Genomic DNA, 16,259 nt, shown 5'->3' with positions numbered 1-16,259 from the left:
CTGAGTTTCACAGCAGTGATGTCACCAATGTGCCTTGGTAGTGCCCGACAAACACTCCTTCAAGAAATTCTTACTTAGCGATGAACTGGAAAATTTGATTAAAGGACTGGTAAGTGGCCTGCATTCAATCAGCACATCTGTTTCATCAACTTTGTGCAATTCGAAAATTTGGAGCAAGATGTACTCCATCACACGCAGAGACCTTCTGTGTGCTACCCTCATGTAGTTTATCCTGCGAGCCAATACGGTTTACCAGGGTGTGGCCGATGCCGTGCACTAGCAACTTCTTGGAGCCATAGATGAGAGTTGGGCCAGTGATGAGGACCATTGCCAGTAGTCCATCCAAGGGATGTGGCTGACTGCTGAAACAAAGGTACTACCTCTAACACTACACCCCATGCATAAGTAGCAACTACTACATACATGTTAAGTCATGCAAGCGTATGAAAATCAAAAACAAATGTGCAAAATCAAAAAAAAGTGTGTCAGGGGGCTTTAAAAACAGGAAAATCCACTCCAGCAGACTTGAAAACATAGGAATCCACACTTAGATCATGCAAATCGGACAACTACAAATACTTCTAAGCAAAAAGTCAACTTCGGGAGGCTAACTTGGTGGCCATCTTGGATTTTCAAATGGCCAATTGGGCAGATTTGATCAGAAAACGCTGCAGAACAGAAATGCCAAATTTGATGCTTGTATCATAATTGGCACGATTTTTTTTCTACTATCTACTACACCACACATCTCAAAAGCCTGGTGTTGGCGCAGTGGTTCGGGCAGTGGCTTGGGACCCAAAAGGTCCTGAGTTCAAGCCCCATTGGGACACTGAATTAATATATATATATATATATATATATATATATATATATATATATATATATATATATATATATATATATATATATATTCCAAGTCGAAAACAGCAGGGGGTTGACTCAGCCTGCCATCCTTCCAACGTCGGCGAAATGAGTACCAGTATTCTGGGCCCAGTGTATACCCCGGTTAAAATTGGTGTACCATATCCCTGTGTCGTAAGAGGCGACCAGGGTTGCGTCAGGAAGGGCATCCGGCGTAAAACCTGTGCCAAATCATTATGCGGATCATAACGGATGATCCGCTGTGGCGACCCCTAACGGGAGCAGCCGAAAGAAGAAGAAGAAGACTACTATACCACACATCTGTGGGCTCCATTCTAACCTAACAGAGTGAGATATTGTTACGAATTTGGAAGCTGACTGCACACAACAGTCAGGGTCCTTATAAAACAACAGTCCTTATAAAACAGTTGTATCGGTAAGTGAGTGTTTCTAGTTTGGGCCCCCTTCCTGTGTCTAATAATGGGAATTACATACATGTGCTGCGAAGTTATTTTTATAGTTCGGGTTTTCTTTTACATTTTTACACCCCGTATCACAACAACAACAACACTTTCCCACCATCCTGATGCCATAACGCTCGCGGCATTCTTCGCTCACCAGCAAGCGCGCGTGTGGGCGGAGCCTAACATCGGCATGGCGCCCCTCTAAGCCAATCGGCAAGGAGCGGGCGTCTCACCCGCCCCATTTCCGACTCTGCACCATCGCCATTTGGCACGTGGCCAGAGGTGAGGGTGTGCGGAGCCACAAACGCCTCCACTCGGGACTCCGCCCAGAGGGCTGGGAGTTGCCCCGCCTACCGCGGGCGTGTCCAGTTGAGGACGGCCAGCGAATAGCGCGATGGGTCCGACCAATCGGGAGGTGAGTGGTCAGGAGAAGAAGCCCCTCCCTCCTGAAAAAGAAGGGGGTGGTTGTCAGTACAAGCGCGAGGAGGAGGATTGCGCCCCGTCTGCTCTCATCTCGCTGGTGCTGATCTCGTCTCGTCTCGCTGGCACTGGCCCCGTCTGCTCGAGCGTGTGGTCGGATCGCATCTCGCTGGCTCTGGTCTTGTCGCGTGCAGGAGGAGCGTGCTGGAGCCTGACGCTGCCCTCCGTACCCGGTGTTTGCAGCGGCATCGAGCTGCGGGTTCAAGTCCCGCCAAGCCTGATCGACAAGGGCCGCACGAGGCGGGAAGGTCCATTTTCTTTTGGGGTATTTGTGTGTGCACGTGTGTGTCTGGGGCCCTGTCGAAAGTAGAAACTGTTCAGTGCTTTTGCTGTACATTATTTGCATTCTTTATAGTCGGTTTAACTCTGCTCTTGTGTGTTCCCCGTTCCCCCCTATTGTAAATAAATATCCCCTGTTGAATGTTTCAGCTCGTCTTTGTCCTTTCCTTCATTGGTTTAACACAGTGCGTGTTGGGTGGTTAAAATGGCCGTTTCTGCTGCAGATGTACATTTGGTCCGGCATGGCTCTGGTAACTCCACTCGGTTATGCAGGATCCGAGCCTTTCCCGTGACTCGGATCGGACAGAGTCGGCTGAAGGGTGTGGTTTCCCCTTGAAGTTGGAAGGCGTGAGTACTGAGGTAAATTGGAGTTAGACAAGTGGACCTGACCTCACGCTGCCAAAATATTGGCGACCACGGTCCTGTAAGGGACTCGTGCCCTTCGGAGTTCTCCGAGGAGCACGATCTAGATTCCGGGTGTTTGGTGGAGCCGACCCTACTGCTCCATCGAGCGGTCGCGCTCGCTGCCGATGCCCTGCCCACAACAATATCTTTCAATCGGTACACTCATCACCACAAACGTGCTCCTTCCTTCCTCTCAGTATACCCCCCCCCTCTTCCCAACCACTCAAATCTTGTACCTCCCCCTGCCCACTCCCTTCTTCACCATACCTCCACCAAGTCTCATTCTTCCCCTCTCCCCACCTCTCCCATCGCTCTCCTGCACCTTGGCCTTGCCTGCTCTCATTGTCTCCACTCCCTCTCAAAGCAACCGTCACACTCTTCTCCCTCGAAGCTTCCCCTTCGCCTTTCTCCAACACCCCCCCCCCACCTTTCTCCCTCAGCTCTCCCTTTTCTCTCCAATCTTCCCCCACACTCCCCCTTCCCAAAGTTGCCCCCGTCACATCCACAAAGCTGCCTTCTTCCCCCACCCTCTCTCTTCCATCTCAACATTAAACTTCCTCCAATCTTCAACTGCCCTCTGCCCCTCTCTTCTTAGTTCGCACTGTACCTCAATCCGTCACCACCGAGCCTTTTCTCCTCCTCATCCGGCCCTCTCCCCGAGTACTTCTGCAATCCCCCACATTCTTTTAAGAACTCCCCTTACCTCCCCCAATCCTCCCTCGTCCTACCCTCCCCCTTACCTCCCCCAATCCTTCCTCGTCCTACCCTCCCCTCCCCTCCCCTGCACCCAAAACCTCCTTCACTCCCTCTTCCGAAACAGTGTGGACCTCAAACATCCGAAACCTTTGCTCAAACCTAACGGATCTTTCCTTGCAGGTTGCCACTGACAAACCAGACATAATCTGCTAAACTCAAACTTCCCTGCTTCAAGATGTCTCTGACTCCCCAGTATCTCTCCCTGCTCACTCCCTCTTCTGGGATGACAGACCTGAGCCTCGTCCTGGTGGCGGAGTTGCTCTCTTCATCAAAGACTCTGTTCCCCACCCACCATGCACTGCCCTCTCTCCCACAAATCCCCCAAAATACCTCTGCTACGGCTTCCCCTCCACTCCTACCTCATGTTTATATATGCAGTATACTGTCCACCAAACAGTGATGACTCAATTTACATCTCTCTCCGAAAACATGGACCAACTTCTATCCTCTCATCTGAACTCTTTCTCTTCCTCACATGTGGTGATTTCAATTGTCATCATCCCAGTTGGCTGGGTGTGGGTACCTCTCTCACCGACCATGGCATTTCAACAAAAGACTTCTGTGACTCATTGGGACTGATTCAATCGGTCAACTTCCCGACCAAGATCTCAACCAACAGTACTCCATTTCTTCTGGATCTGATTTTGACAAATTTCCCTGAAAATTTCTGCTGTTCTTCCTCCGTTCCAATCCGTTCATCTGACCACATACTTGTCAAAGTAGACATCTCTCTGGCTGTTGTAAGAGAACCACCTCAGCACCATGGAGTTTGGCATTTCACTCAGACCGACTGGCAGGGACATCAAGCAGCCGTCAAACTTCTAGACTGGTCTCCCATTTCCACTTCCTCCGACGTCAATTCATCCTGAGAATTCTTTCAAAGAAACTTCCTCTCTCTCATGCACAGATGTATCCCCTCTCGTCTTCAGTTGTCCTACCCTCCCTCCCGCTCCTGGTATACTGAAGCTTGTGGTGAGGCAATTTTCCTGAAAGAACTTGCCTTCGCCTTGTGGAAGGCGAATCCAACTGAAGGAATCTCAGTTCCTTCCACAAAGCTTGTAACAAGTGTGTGTCTACCCTCAAGAGAGCCGGAAAACAACATCTTTCTCATCTCAAGTCTGAACTCTCAAACCTGTCTCCCTTCTTCAAATCATGGTGGTGTCTCGTTAAGTCTGTTTCTGGTGTATGTTCCCCCTCCATCCCCTCCCTTACCTCAAACAGCTGACACTGCATGTGAAAAGGCTGAATGCCTAAACTCGGTGTTTGCTTCTAAATCTTGTGTCCCAAACCCATCGCTTTCTGGACCCACATTACCCAGTCACACCCAGCTGTTCCTGAACTCTGTGTCCTTTTCTCCTGACAAGGTGGAGAGTTTGCTGGCAAGCCTTGACTCAGATTCTGCAACCGGTCCAGACGGCATCGGCCCACGTGTCCAAAAAACCTGCTCTGCTGGTCTTGCTCACCCTCTCTGTTCTATTCACCATCTCATTTGCTCAAGGTCATCTGCCATCTGCTTGGAAATCAGCAAACATTATCGCTATGCATAAAGAAGTACAAAAACAGATCCCTGCAACTACAGACCAATCAGTGTTCTCCAAATCATCAGCAAGGTTATGGAATCAATCATCGCTTCTGACATTAAATCCTTCCTCGTCTCCAATGGATTGATTTCCAACCATCGATTTGGATTTCGACCAGGTCACTCTACCTTGGACATGCTGCTTCTGCTCTCCCAGCAATGGATGGCGATCCTCATTGCCAGACATGAAATCGGAGCCATCTTCCGAGACATATCGCGTGATTTCGATACGGTCTGGCACCCTGCCCTGCACACCAAAATCTCTTCCTGTTGTATCCAAGGACATCTCCACTCATGGCTCGCAGACTTCCTCTCCTGTCGCAGCCAACATGTGACTCTTAATGGAGTTCTCACATCGACTCTTCCTGTCCAGGCTGGAGTTCCTCAAGGTAGCGTTCTGGGCCCTGTTCTTTTTCTGATTTTCATCAATGATCTCTCTGACTCTCTGGAAAATACTCCTTATCTCTTTGCTGATGACTCCACCCTCTACCGTACCATCTGTCATCCCTCAGATTGGCAAGCAGCAGCTTCTTCACTCTCTGCAGATCTGGATAAAATTACAAACTGGTCCAACACGTGAAGCATGTCTTTCAATCCAGACAAATCTCACACTCTCACTATGTCTCTCAGTAAGGACCGTATGGAACCTCCCCACCCCCACCCCCCCCCCATCTACTTTCTCAACAATCTGCTTGAAGTAGTCCTTTCATTCAAACTTCTGGGTCTCTTATCTGCCACGATCTGAAAGCCACATTTCCAAGCTGGCCTCAAAAGCCAGTTGCCGACTGGGCATTGTCTGCCATTCAAAGTCCTCCTTTGGTTTACCTGGGCTCCTGACCACATACGAAACTTTCATTCGCAGCCTGATGGAGTACTGCTCTCCCCTCGGGGCTGGTGCTCCCGCCTCTCACCTTTCTCGGCTTCAACCCGTGCAAACCGAGCTCAAACCATGAAAACCGTCCCACTTGGAATGCTGCACTCGCCCGCCTCTCTTGGAATGCACTACATTGATTTTAAAAACCGCTCCACCCTTCTGAAGCTGTGCTCTCCCCTCTGAAAATACATCGCAGAGAACAAAGAAAGTTTATTCATTTCCAAACTTCCTGGACCCTGTTTACAATACACCATTTAGTGTTTACAATACACCAATACACCATCCTTCAAATATTAACTGTCACATAAACCATTGTGTTTCACAAACAGGATATTCGTTTGTATGTGGGTTGAAAACAATTTTTTTTTCAGGATTTATGACATTTGCATAAATTATTAATTTTGTTTTTTTTTCAGGTTTGTGATCCGTGAGAAGACCGAGTGTCCGAATCACAACGTCTGCATCCCAGGATTGAAGCTAAGAGATGTTTTGTTTTTTTCAAGGCTCTAATACCCCTGTGTGAATCTCCTGACATCTTTAAATTATATTTTGTGTTTAACACAACGTGCTCAACTGGAATACACATTCTCTTCAAGTTATTGCAACACGACGTCAGGTCAGTCTTTTGCGACCACCACTGGTAACAAGTAACGCTTCGTGTCACATGGTCGGGATGTCAAATTTGAGTGCAAAAAGAGCAATTGGCGTCCAATTTAAAAGAAAATTTTACTTTAAAATTGAGTGCGTGGGGGAACAATGGGCAAGATGTCCACGTAATGGCGGAGAGAAGTGCTTTGAGGGGAGTCAGGCACGATGCCTCGTGGGGAAGATGTTAGGCTATGAACATCCCCCACTCCCGACGTCGATTGGAACCCTTGTCGAACGGGTTTCAAATGGTGGAGTCAGGAGGCGGGTGCCACATTGAACCAGGCCGAGTTTCACCAAATAAAGGCACAATTTGGAAAATGAGTGAAAATAAACATGAACGAAAAACTTGAACACACAAAAGAATGGCTAAGAAGGCAAAATAGATTCAAATAAAGTGGAAACAAGAGATATGAGCAAATACAAAGATGATTTGGGAAAGGGAGTTCGGTCATTCAAGACAGTTTAAAATAAGTTATTCACTTCGTGTGTTCTGTTAAAAAATATGTTGGTCACCTGAGTTGTTTAACCACACATTTACTTTTCCAGAGCAATATATCAACCTGGCTGGTTTATCAGATTATTACATCAGAAATGCCTTTTGGCTCGCTGAGAATGTCCATCAATAATTTAGACCTGTCTGTGACATTTGCGAACGAATCCGGCAGCAGAAAACACTTCATAACAATTTTTCTCAACAATACATGAACTTCACATTTATTTCCTTCGAGCAAATACAACCCTTCGCTTCGATGGCAGGTCAATAAAGTGGGGGGGGGGGGGAGAGAAAGAGAGTATGTCCTGGGATCGTACACGTCACACGTCCTGCATGCTGACAAAGCCTCCGTGGGGGTGATGGAGGGTATTGCAGCATATCCCGGGATCATATTTTGCACTGGTGTTAGGGTTATTTGGTGGTGTTACTGGTGTTACTTGCAATTACGTTGCAAGCATGAGGGCGTACAAGCATTCCTCGTTTCCCACACGGCGACTAATGTTCAGGACTTTGCCATACACGAGACAACCTTGAACGGAGCACTCTCCCATTTCACATCTCTTATCCTGCCTTTGCTGCCGTGAAATGGGAAGACAAAGGCAGTCTGTAAATGTGGCATTGTCACGCACGTAACGGGTGCGAGCGCATCGTGTGACGATTTCTCGAGCATGCAAAGGATGCGACGCTCATGACGCACGTTCGACCACTCGTCACTCATCCTCACAAGCACACATCCTTTTCATATCCACGCCCATGTTTCCAACTGTCACTCATCCCTATTAAATCACACTCTCACCGTAACACTCGCATCGGCGTCTAACTCCTCACGTTCTCCGTGCACATGTCCATTATTCTTGCAAGTTTGTTCCATTTTGTCCCCGAAGCCACCGGTGTTAACGTGGTCACTATTCCCTGCAACCACACCCTCCGCTATTAACCACGCCCCCAGCATAATAACCACGCCCCTCCACTATTAACCACGCCCCTGTGCTATTAAGGCCGAAGTCACATTTGCTCTACGGCGAGGATACGGCGGCCGTACGCCCTCTGAATTGACTGAAACGTGCGGCGGCCGCAGAGTTTCTGCGGTGGCGTCAGCGTGGCCCTACGCCGTTTGGCTATATTTTACAGGTCGTAAGGTCGCCGTGGAATTATAACACGGAGTTATAACTTTTTTCATTTCTACGTTCGCCGTAGTGATTCGACAAGCCGAAAAAAAAAAATAATAAAACTGGCAAAACAAAACAAAATTAACCCATTCGTTACCGTCTGTCTGGCCGCACGTTCACCTTCGGACCCCCTGCGGTCGCCTTGCGGGCACCTTGAGGCTACCTTGAGTCTGCCTGGAAAATTCTATGGCTGCCGCAGGGCCCCCTTAAGGTCACCGTGCGACATCAAATCAAAGACCGTACGGCAACCCCACGTTTTCGGTCTCCACAATTTCTAAGATCTAAGGCCTAAGTCACATTTGCTCTAAGGCGAGGATACGGCGGCCGTACGCCCTCTGAATTGACAGAAACGTGTGGTGGCTGCAGAGTTTCTGAGGTGGCCTCAGGGTGGCCCAACGCCGTATGGCTATATTTTACAGGCCGTAAGGTCGCCGTGGAATTATAGCGCGGAGTTATAACTTTTTTCATTTCTACGTTCGCGTAGCAATTCGACAAGCCGAAACAAAAATACTGGTAAAAAAATTTAAAAAATTACCCCATTCGTTTCTGGCCGCACGTTCGCCTTGCAGGCACCTTGTGTCTGCCTTGAAAATTCTATGGCCGCCGCAGGAATGCCCTAAGGTCACCGTGCGACATCAAATCAAAGACCGTACGGCAATCCCACGTTTTCGGTCTCCACAATTTATAAATACGCCGTGCAGCTCCCCGAAAAATAAAAACATATGTGACTGCTACATTGTGTGACCGTGGAAATACTGCAGCCGCCGTATAATTGCTAGTGGCCGTAGATTTTGGAGACCCCACGGCGCCGTGGCAAATGTGACAGGCCTAAATACACCGTGCGGCTCCCTGAAAAATAAAAACATATGTGACTGCTACATTGTGTGACCGTGGAAATACTGCGGCCGCCGTATAATTGCTAGTGGCCGTAGATTTTGGAGACCCCACGGCGCCGTGGCAAATGTGACAGGCCTAAATACACCGTGCGGCTCCCTGAAAAATAAAAACATATGTGACTGCTACATTGTGTGACTGTGGAAATACTGCGGCCGCCGTATAATTGCTCGTGGCTGTAGATTTTGGAGACCCCACGGCCGCCGTGGCAAATGTGACCTCGGCCTAACCATACCCCCATGTGTTTTGACGTGTCCCATGTGACGTGTGCGTCTTCTGGTCGTCATGGTTGAGGCACGTCATGGCAGTGATTGTGAATCACCCTTTAGCATAAGCCCGGCCCTTATTCCAAAGGATCGGCTTCTTACTCTTACCATAAATCGATGAGATTCCGCCACATACGGTTTTTCTATCCTGAGAAGCTCGGCGGATTCTGAGCATTACATGATAGCCCAGACCAGTCTTTTATCGCCAAGCCGAGTCCCGTGTGCAACATAATTGTTTTCGCGACCTTTACAAACCACGGCTCGGCGGAAAGTTGCAAATTAGTGGATCAGCCGCTGAGAAGTATCGCATAACTTCTGGGCCCTGGAATCTGAATGTTGCGTAAACATCGACACTTCCGCATGGTTTGCGGCTCACCATGCCTCACGGCAATGTTGGAGCGAGTTGAGACTCGTACAATTTGCGATAGGGGTTATCACTCCACTCGCCCAGCCATTTTGGTGCTTCCAAGGCAGCTCGAAAACCTGACAAAGGCACTTTGCTGCACAAGAGACAAAAACCTCGATCACGTGACACCTCTTGTTGAACGGAGCACCCTCCCGTCTTCGCAGCATGTAGCACATTTGGCATTTGCTATACCGGGGAGGAAAAGGAAGGTTTGAATGTGGAATCGTTCCACATGTTACAGGTGCGAGCGAGCTCATCGCGTGACGATTTCTCGAGCACGCAAAGTACACGAACCTCATGAAGCACATGCGATCATCCGTCACTCATCCGTGCAAGTTTCTTCCATTTTGTCCCTGAAGCCGCCAATGTTACCACGGTCACTATTCTCTGTAATCACGCACCCATGTTACATGCATCTTTTCTGGATTTAAGCTATCGATTAAGAGGTCGTGTCCCCTTCATGGTTCAGAGGACTGAATTTAAGGTATCCATGTGAGAGGTCGGTCCGCTTGGCTCACAGAGTCCAACTGAAGATTATTTTTAAGTGTCGATGTCAGAGGTCGTGTTCTCTTCGTGCACACGAACCTTGGATTTAAAGCATCCATGGTGGAGGTCGTGCCCTCTTGGTGAAGAGGGTTTGATTGGAGATAACATGCAGTTGTACATAAAAAGTACACTACGCCCTTCATAAGGAAGATCCGGAAGCACATCAAGGGTGTGTTCCATTTCCAACTAGATGGTATTCATAGAATACTTTCCCATTGCAGTCTTGAGAAGGACTTGGTGCAAGCAAGGCGCCAATAGGGCAGGCCAGGTGGGGTAACCATATCCCAGGGGCCTGGACCGAATCGGGGCCCATATTATTAATCCTTCAGTTTTTTTGGTTTCATGTAATGATTGGTTGTGTTGATAAAAGACCGGGGTGGGGGGAAGCTTTATTTTGTGTCCCTGCGAGCCACTCAGGGTGATTCCCCAGCATGCCAGACAGTGACACCCTACGACACAAAATATACTGATGGGGAACAATTTACCTAATCACAATCGCGGTCGTGACGTAAACGAACACAGGAGTGTTGGCCACGCCCCATCTGAATGAAGAGCGTTGAACGAATCTTCACATAGGAATAAATTAATAACACCCCGATTTCCTGTAAACGTGGCATGTTTCTGACGACGAAAATACGGAAACCTTTGTAAAGGTTAATTACAAAACCATTGAAGGGCCCCAACACTTAGTATTGCCCCAGGGGCCCATTGTGGCTCTCCACGGCCCTGGGTGCGAGCAAACTCTTCTGGCGGCAAACTTGTAATCACATGTCTCTACATTTCTGAGGTAAATATGTACAAATTATACTTTGTGAATATTTTCGATGTCCCCTCAACGTGCGCGATCTCAAATGGTCACGTAACGTGTGGTAAAGTTTCAACTTCCTCAGGTGAACAGTTTTCCATGTACGCTCTTAACAAAATGCAGACACGTACGTACATACGTCCGTACGTCCGTTCTACGTACCACGTACGCGACCGATTGCTTAACCTTCGCGCACGCTGGTTTAACTCGAACGACACTCGGTGGAGCCCGTACCTCCGCCAGGCTGAATAGTTTACGTTTTGTGTCCCACTGGATCGGCCAGATCTAAATCCGCAACTGAACCAAGATCGAATCGACTCGTTCTCGTCACTTCACCAACTCATCCACCAAGCTTTGTTATAAACCGTCCACAAGGTTTTGTGCTCCATATAATGTCGTTTATAGCCCAATCTGTCAACGCTGAAAAATCTGGATCCAGATCTTCACCAAAATCGAAACAATTCGTCCTCGTCACACACCCAACCTGTCCACCAAGTTTAATCCGAAGCCGTCAACAACCTTTTGAGATATCCTGTTCACAGACAGACAGACACACAGACAGACACACAGACAGACAGACAGACAGACAGACAGACACACAGACAGACAGACAGGGGTGAAAACATTCCCTGCGTCCATCTTCAGTGGAGGAGGTAATCAGTAATCAGCTTGTCGAGCGCTCGCTAAGTGGCTTAAGCACTCAAGCAAGCACTCCTAACGAAACGGTTGATAAGGAACGGCTGGCTTGACAAGCGATAGCAAGCTGATTGGTACTGGAACACACCGCAGTGCACTGACGGACTTCTTTCGTCATCATTGGATGAGCTCTTCATTTATTTATTTATTTACGAAGAGAGGATGAACACGAAGAGAAGAGAGCTCAATATACATGTACAGTACTAGGTTTGCGGGTTATCAATAACAACTTTGTATCACGTGCAACACATTACGCGCATGATGGTAGTTATTTGTAATATTAACATTCCAAACTTGAATTATAATTGTCAATAAATGAACAGGGAAGTTGAAGAAGTGTTCAGTCGGTTATTACAAAAGGCAAATTGAGGAAACGATGTGTATATTAAACGTTTACTAGCATAACCCGCGCTCTGCGCGACATGTTGGGGTGGGTGTGTTTGAGAAAGGAACTGATGCAGAGTATCAGTAGTAATTTTACTTTAATGCAGTAAGTGGAATACGATTTCACTGTTTCAGAACCATTTTATTTACTTTTTTTGTACCATGCACCTCATATGGTCTTTGAGATAATGTAAGCCGAATATCACGTTACTCGAGCGTAGAACAAAGTCGAAGATAGCGCGACACGAAACCACAAACTCGGAAATAATATATAAGATTTGACGTTTGTTTCATCATCCGTTCTCTCTTTGGACAAAGAGCGAATTGATGACTCGAGGCGAATCGACTGCCTACTGTAGTTTGACTGCGACAGAGAAGTGTTCCCGAGAGGACCGGTGCCCTGTCTGCACGTCATGACATCATGGGTCCTGAGTCGTGAGCACGAGAGAAGAGAAAAAGAAATTTAGAAGAAGAAGAAGAAGAAGCCGATGAGAGGGTGTGGAGGAGGGACAACTCCACCCAGCAGAGGTGACGTTGTAATATCGAGTAAACTCCAAAGTTGCTTTCACCGCGGAGTGGAGTCTCGCCGAGGCACTGTGCACCCTTGAAGGCGAAGCGGGTGCTCGAGAGTGCACACGAAGAACGAAACGCACGCCTCGGACAGCAACGACGAGGTGGAGGTGACGGCGAGCGCATCCTTGTGCGGGCGATGGGCCGCTCCTCGTCCTCCGGCGGGTCTCTCTCTCGGCTGCTGATGTCCCTGTGCCTTGGACTTCTGGTCCCAGTCCGTCCCGCTCAGCAAGGTGATCTAAATTGGCCTCGGTGCCCATTTGGCCCCGAGACACGACCATCGTCCGCTCTCGTACTAAACCCTGCATCGAGTCGTACCTTTGTTTATCATCACCATGCGGTTAATCGAGTTATTACCGAGAATCTAAGGCTCATGGTGGGGCTTGTGCTTGTACTTGTACATAGATTTTTGAATGGAGGACAAAGACATTGGAGGGCATCGTTGCACTCTCCTTCATTGCAAGGATATTGGTAGACAATGGACACGCACGTATGGTATAACTGGCCAACGCAAATAATTACTTTAGCTCCGTTTATATAATCTTTCAAACACTTTGCACACCTTTCTGATGACTTCTTGCCTAACAGCCTCTTTAATCAATAAAGGAATTAACTTTGTAAACAAGGTCATTTGACCCATCACGTCTGGCCTGTGCCGTATCCCCACCCCCATGTTCGTGCTTTATTTTCGACTTACAAATCCCGTTCTAACTTATCTTTTTACATTAACTTACTGAGTACCTGCACACGATGCTACTCCTTTTTTGAGAACTGCCGTGTGACCTACTGACCTTTAATGACCACGACCTGAATGTACGTATGTATGTGGAACAGCCACGTTTCGGAGATTTGCCAACAAGAGTGAAGGACAGCAATTCAAGATGCGGCGCTGACTTTTCATGACACTGTTCTTCATACTTTGATTTCGCTTGAAAAAGGAAGAAATTATTATTGTGCCACTTTTGGTTTCTACGCATTAAACATTTGATGTGGGATGCTATATTCTTATCAAATCCACGTGGCATGTGCCTCACATGTGCTTGTTACAGTCAGAAAGTTTTGATGAACAAGAGAAAGTTTCTGGTGTATACTGGGAGTGGTGCACTTTTTGACGTTTGCAAAATACGGAGCACTGCGCTCTGTTCTTCAATCTTTCTGACCAATCGGCTCACTTGGTAATGCTACATAGGTGATGAAACCTGACGGCTAAATATATTTGCTAAATTTTATGCATGACATTGCAAAAATATAACGTGCACCTTGTGTCATGAAAAATAAAAATAAAAAGTTGTGAAGGCCATCAGGCCCAGACCCATTGAAGTACTACGACTACTTTTACGACTACTACTACTACTACTACTACTACTACTACTACTACTACTACTACTACTACAGCCCCAATTATTCCCACCTTTGTGTGGATGTTGTCATGGAGAGTCTTTAGCCAAAATATTTAATGAACCAGTTAGCCAGGACTGGAGTTCAACTTAAGGTGCAGGGATTGTCCAAACATTAAATGTCGAACATGGTCATTTCTGCAACATTTACATGATATATATATATATATATATATATATATATATATATATATATATATATATATATATATATATATATATATATATATATTTATATATATATATATATATTTATATATATATATATATATATATATATATATATATATATATAGTATTGCTTCACTGACGGGAATATTATGGGGGAGGGGGGTGTAAGAAGGAGGGGAGGGAGAGAGGAGGGTGGGGGAAGAGAAGGCAGCATGAGTGGAGGGGAAAACGACAGGGAGGAGAGAGGGGTGGAGGAGCATGGAGGGTTTAGGGGGTCAGGGAATGAGGGGAGGGGGAAGTGGTGTGGGAGTGAGGTGGGGAATGGGTGTGGGAGCGAGGAGGGGTCAGGAAGTTAGGGGAGGGGGAAGGGGTGTGGGAGCGAGGAGGGGTCAGGGAGTGATGAGGGGAGGGGAAGGGGTGTGGGAGCGAGGAGAGTCAGGGAGTGAGGTGGGGAGGGGGAAGGGAAGGCAGCATGAGGGCAATGTCCTTCCAGAGATAACCACCATCTGAAAATGACCACTATCCAGAGAAGTATGGAGATAACCACCAGACAATAACCAACCTTTGGATCCGTGCGGAGATAGTCCCTATTCAGATACGTCTGGTGATAACCACCATCCAGATACCTTTGGAGACGGGAGGGAGAGTCGAGAGATATGGGAAGAAGGGGGGGTAGAGGGAGGGAAGCGGGGTGAGGGGGGGGGGGTGGGAGAGGAGAGGTATGGGATTCTGGTAGATGTGACTTCCAGTTTAACGGCACACACATTGATGAATCACCCTGGTAGGTTATAGCTAGATCGGGATTCAAACCCTGGCTACACAGCTTGGAGTGAGTGTGCGTACATCTCAGCTATCCGACCGTGATGTTAACGAAACGTTTCATTTTTTTTCTTTTTTTATATTTAACTTTACGGAAGTGACAGGTCGTGTAATGAAATATTGTACAAAAAGGGGAAATTACACATGTTCAGCGAGTCAGCCATCACCTGATATGCGGGGCCAACACAGGAGAGTGCCCCCTGAACATTGTTCAAGTCGATCAACACACAGTATTCAGTGACAGTGCGACTCTTATTCAGCGCTCGCCAAGTGGCTTAAGCACACCAACAAAACAATTCGTAATGATCGGCTCGATTGGCAAGCAATAGCAATCTCCAAACTGTCATATTAAACACACACCCTCCCAGAGATGCCCAAAATATCAAATATGTCCCAATTAGACAAACAAACACTTTTTTTTTTTTAGCAGTTGGAACTGCTGCTAGGTTTAGTTCTGGAGCTTAAATTCTGTAATTTGGTTTAGTTTAAGAGATTTGCTTGCCTGGTGTTGGTTGAATGGTTAGGGTGGTGGGCTTAGGATCTTAAGGTCCTGAGTTGAAATCCTGTTCAGCTGTTGAATTGATACCAAGTGGGGTTGATTCAGCCTTTCATCCTTCTGATGTCAGCAAAATGAGTACCAACTTGCTGGGATGATTGAGCCATTCAATCAGAGTGGTCACCTGTCCAGGATTGTGCTCAATAGCTTAAGAGACAGCTTTGGCATCACATATGCTCTGCACAGAGTATGGTCCCAATGCATTTTTTTTTAAATGATATTTTTGAGGTTATGGAATGTTGTACGGAAATGAAATAAAGCCACGAACGCTGGCATTTCCAGGTGTTCATAAGCATAGAAATGTTTCCAACGATTTGTAGGTATAAATAATGTGAGGAGAGTGGGGGAAAAAAACTTTATCATGAAGAAATTGTTGCGGCCTGTTCCAAGTTAAGGCATGGTTGAGCAGGCCAACAAAAATGATGGCGTCAGACCCAAGCAAGGTAACCCAGGATGCGCCTTAAGACCCCATAGAGAGTGGAGTGACCAAATATGCGCCTGATAAAGGATATAATTAATTAAGGTCATTAATTATCATCCAAAGGGATGTTTTAATTAACCCAATTTCACTCATGCACTTCCTTGGAGTTCCTTTAGTATGCATGCAAAGTTTCAGGCTGCTAGGTTTCATGGTTTTGGTTTGGAGTTATGGAGGAGACACACACAGACAGACACACACACTGACACACACACACACTGACACACACACACACTGACACACACACACACTGACACACACAC

General features: G+C 47.1%; 1 protein-coding gene across 4 annotated transcripts in view; it reads left to right on the top strand.

Moving 5' to 3' along the window:
• Window positions 1–10,887: 10,887 nt before the first annotated feature.
• PLXDC2 (plexin domain containing 2) overlaps window positions 10,888–16,259 on the top strand; it is an 81,444-nt gene continuing 76,072 nt past the window's right edge. Inside the window, exon 1 of one of the 4 annotated variants that reach the window (XM_085876664.1) lies at window positions 10,888–10,907. Coding sequence is in view for 2 of the 4 variants with exons in the window: in XM_085876662.1 (XP_085732788.1) it covers window positions 12,715–12,808 (94 nt within the window). In the remaining 2 variants the exon portion in view is untranslated. Of the gene's footprint in view, window positions 10,908–12,491; window positions 12,809–16,259 lie in introns of those variants that run through there. The other 3 variants (XM_085876665.1, XM_085876662.1, XM_085876663.1) reach the window with 3 other exon arrangements.

This window comes from Eptatretus burgeri, chromosome 4 (genome assembly GCF_056783735.1).
Source record: "Eptatretus burgeri isolate ZD-2024b chromosome 4, Ebu_testis_v1, whole genome shotgun sequence".
NCBI classification, from domain to species: Eukaryota; Metazoa; Chordata; class Myxini; order Myxiniformes; family Myxinidae; genus Eptatretus; species Eptatretus burgeri.
This window is presented reverse-complemented; position numbering and strand designations above follow the sequence as displayed.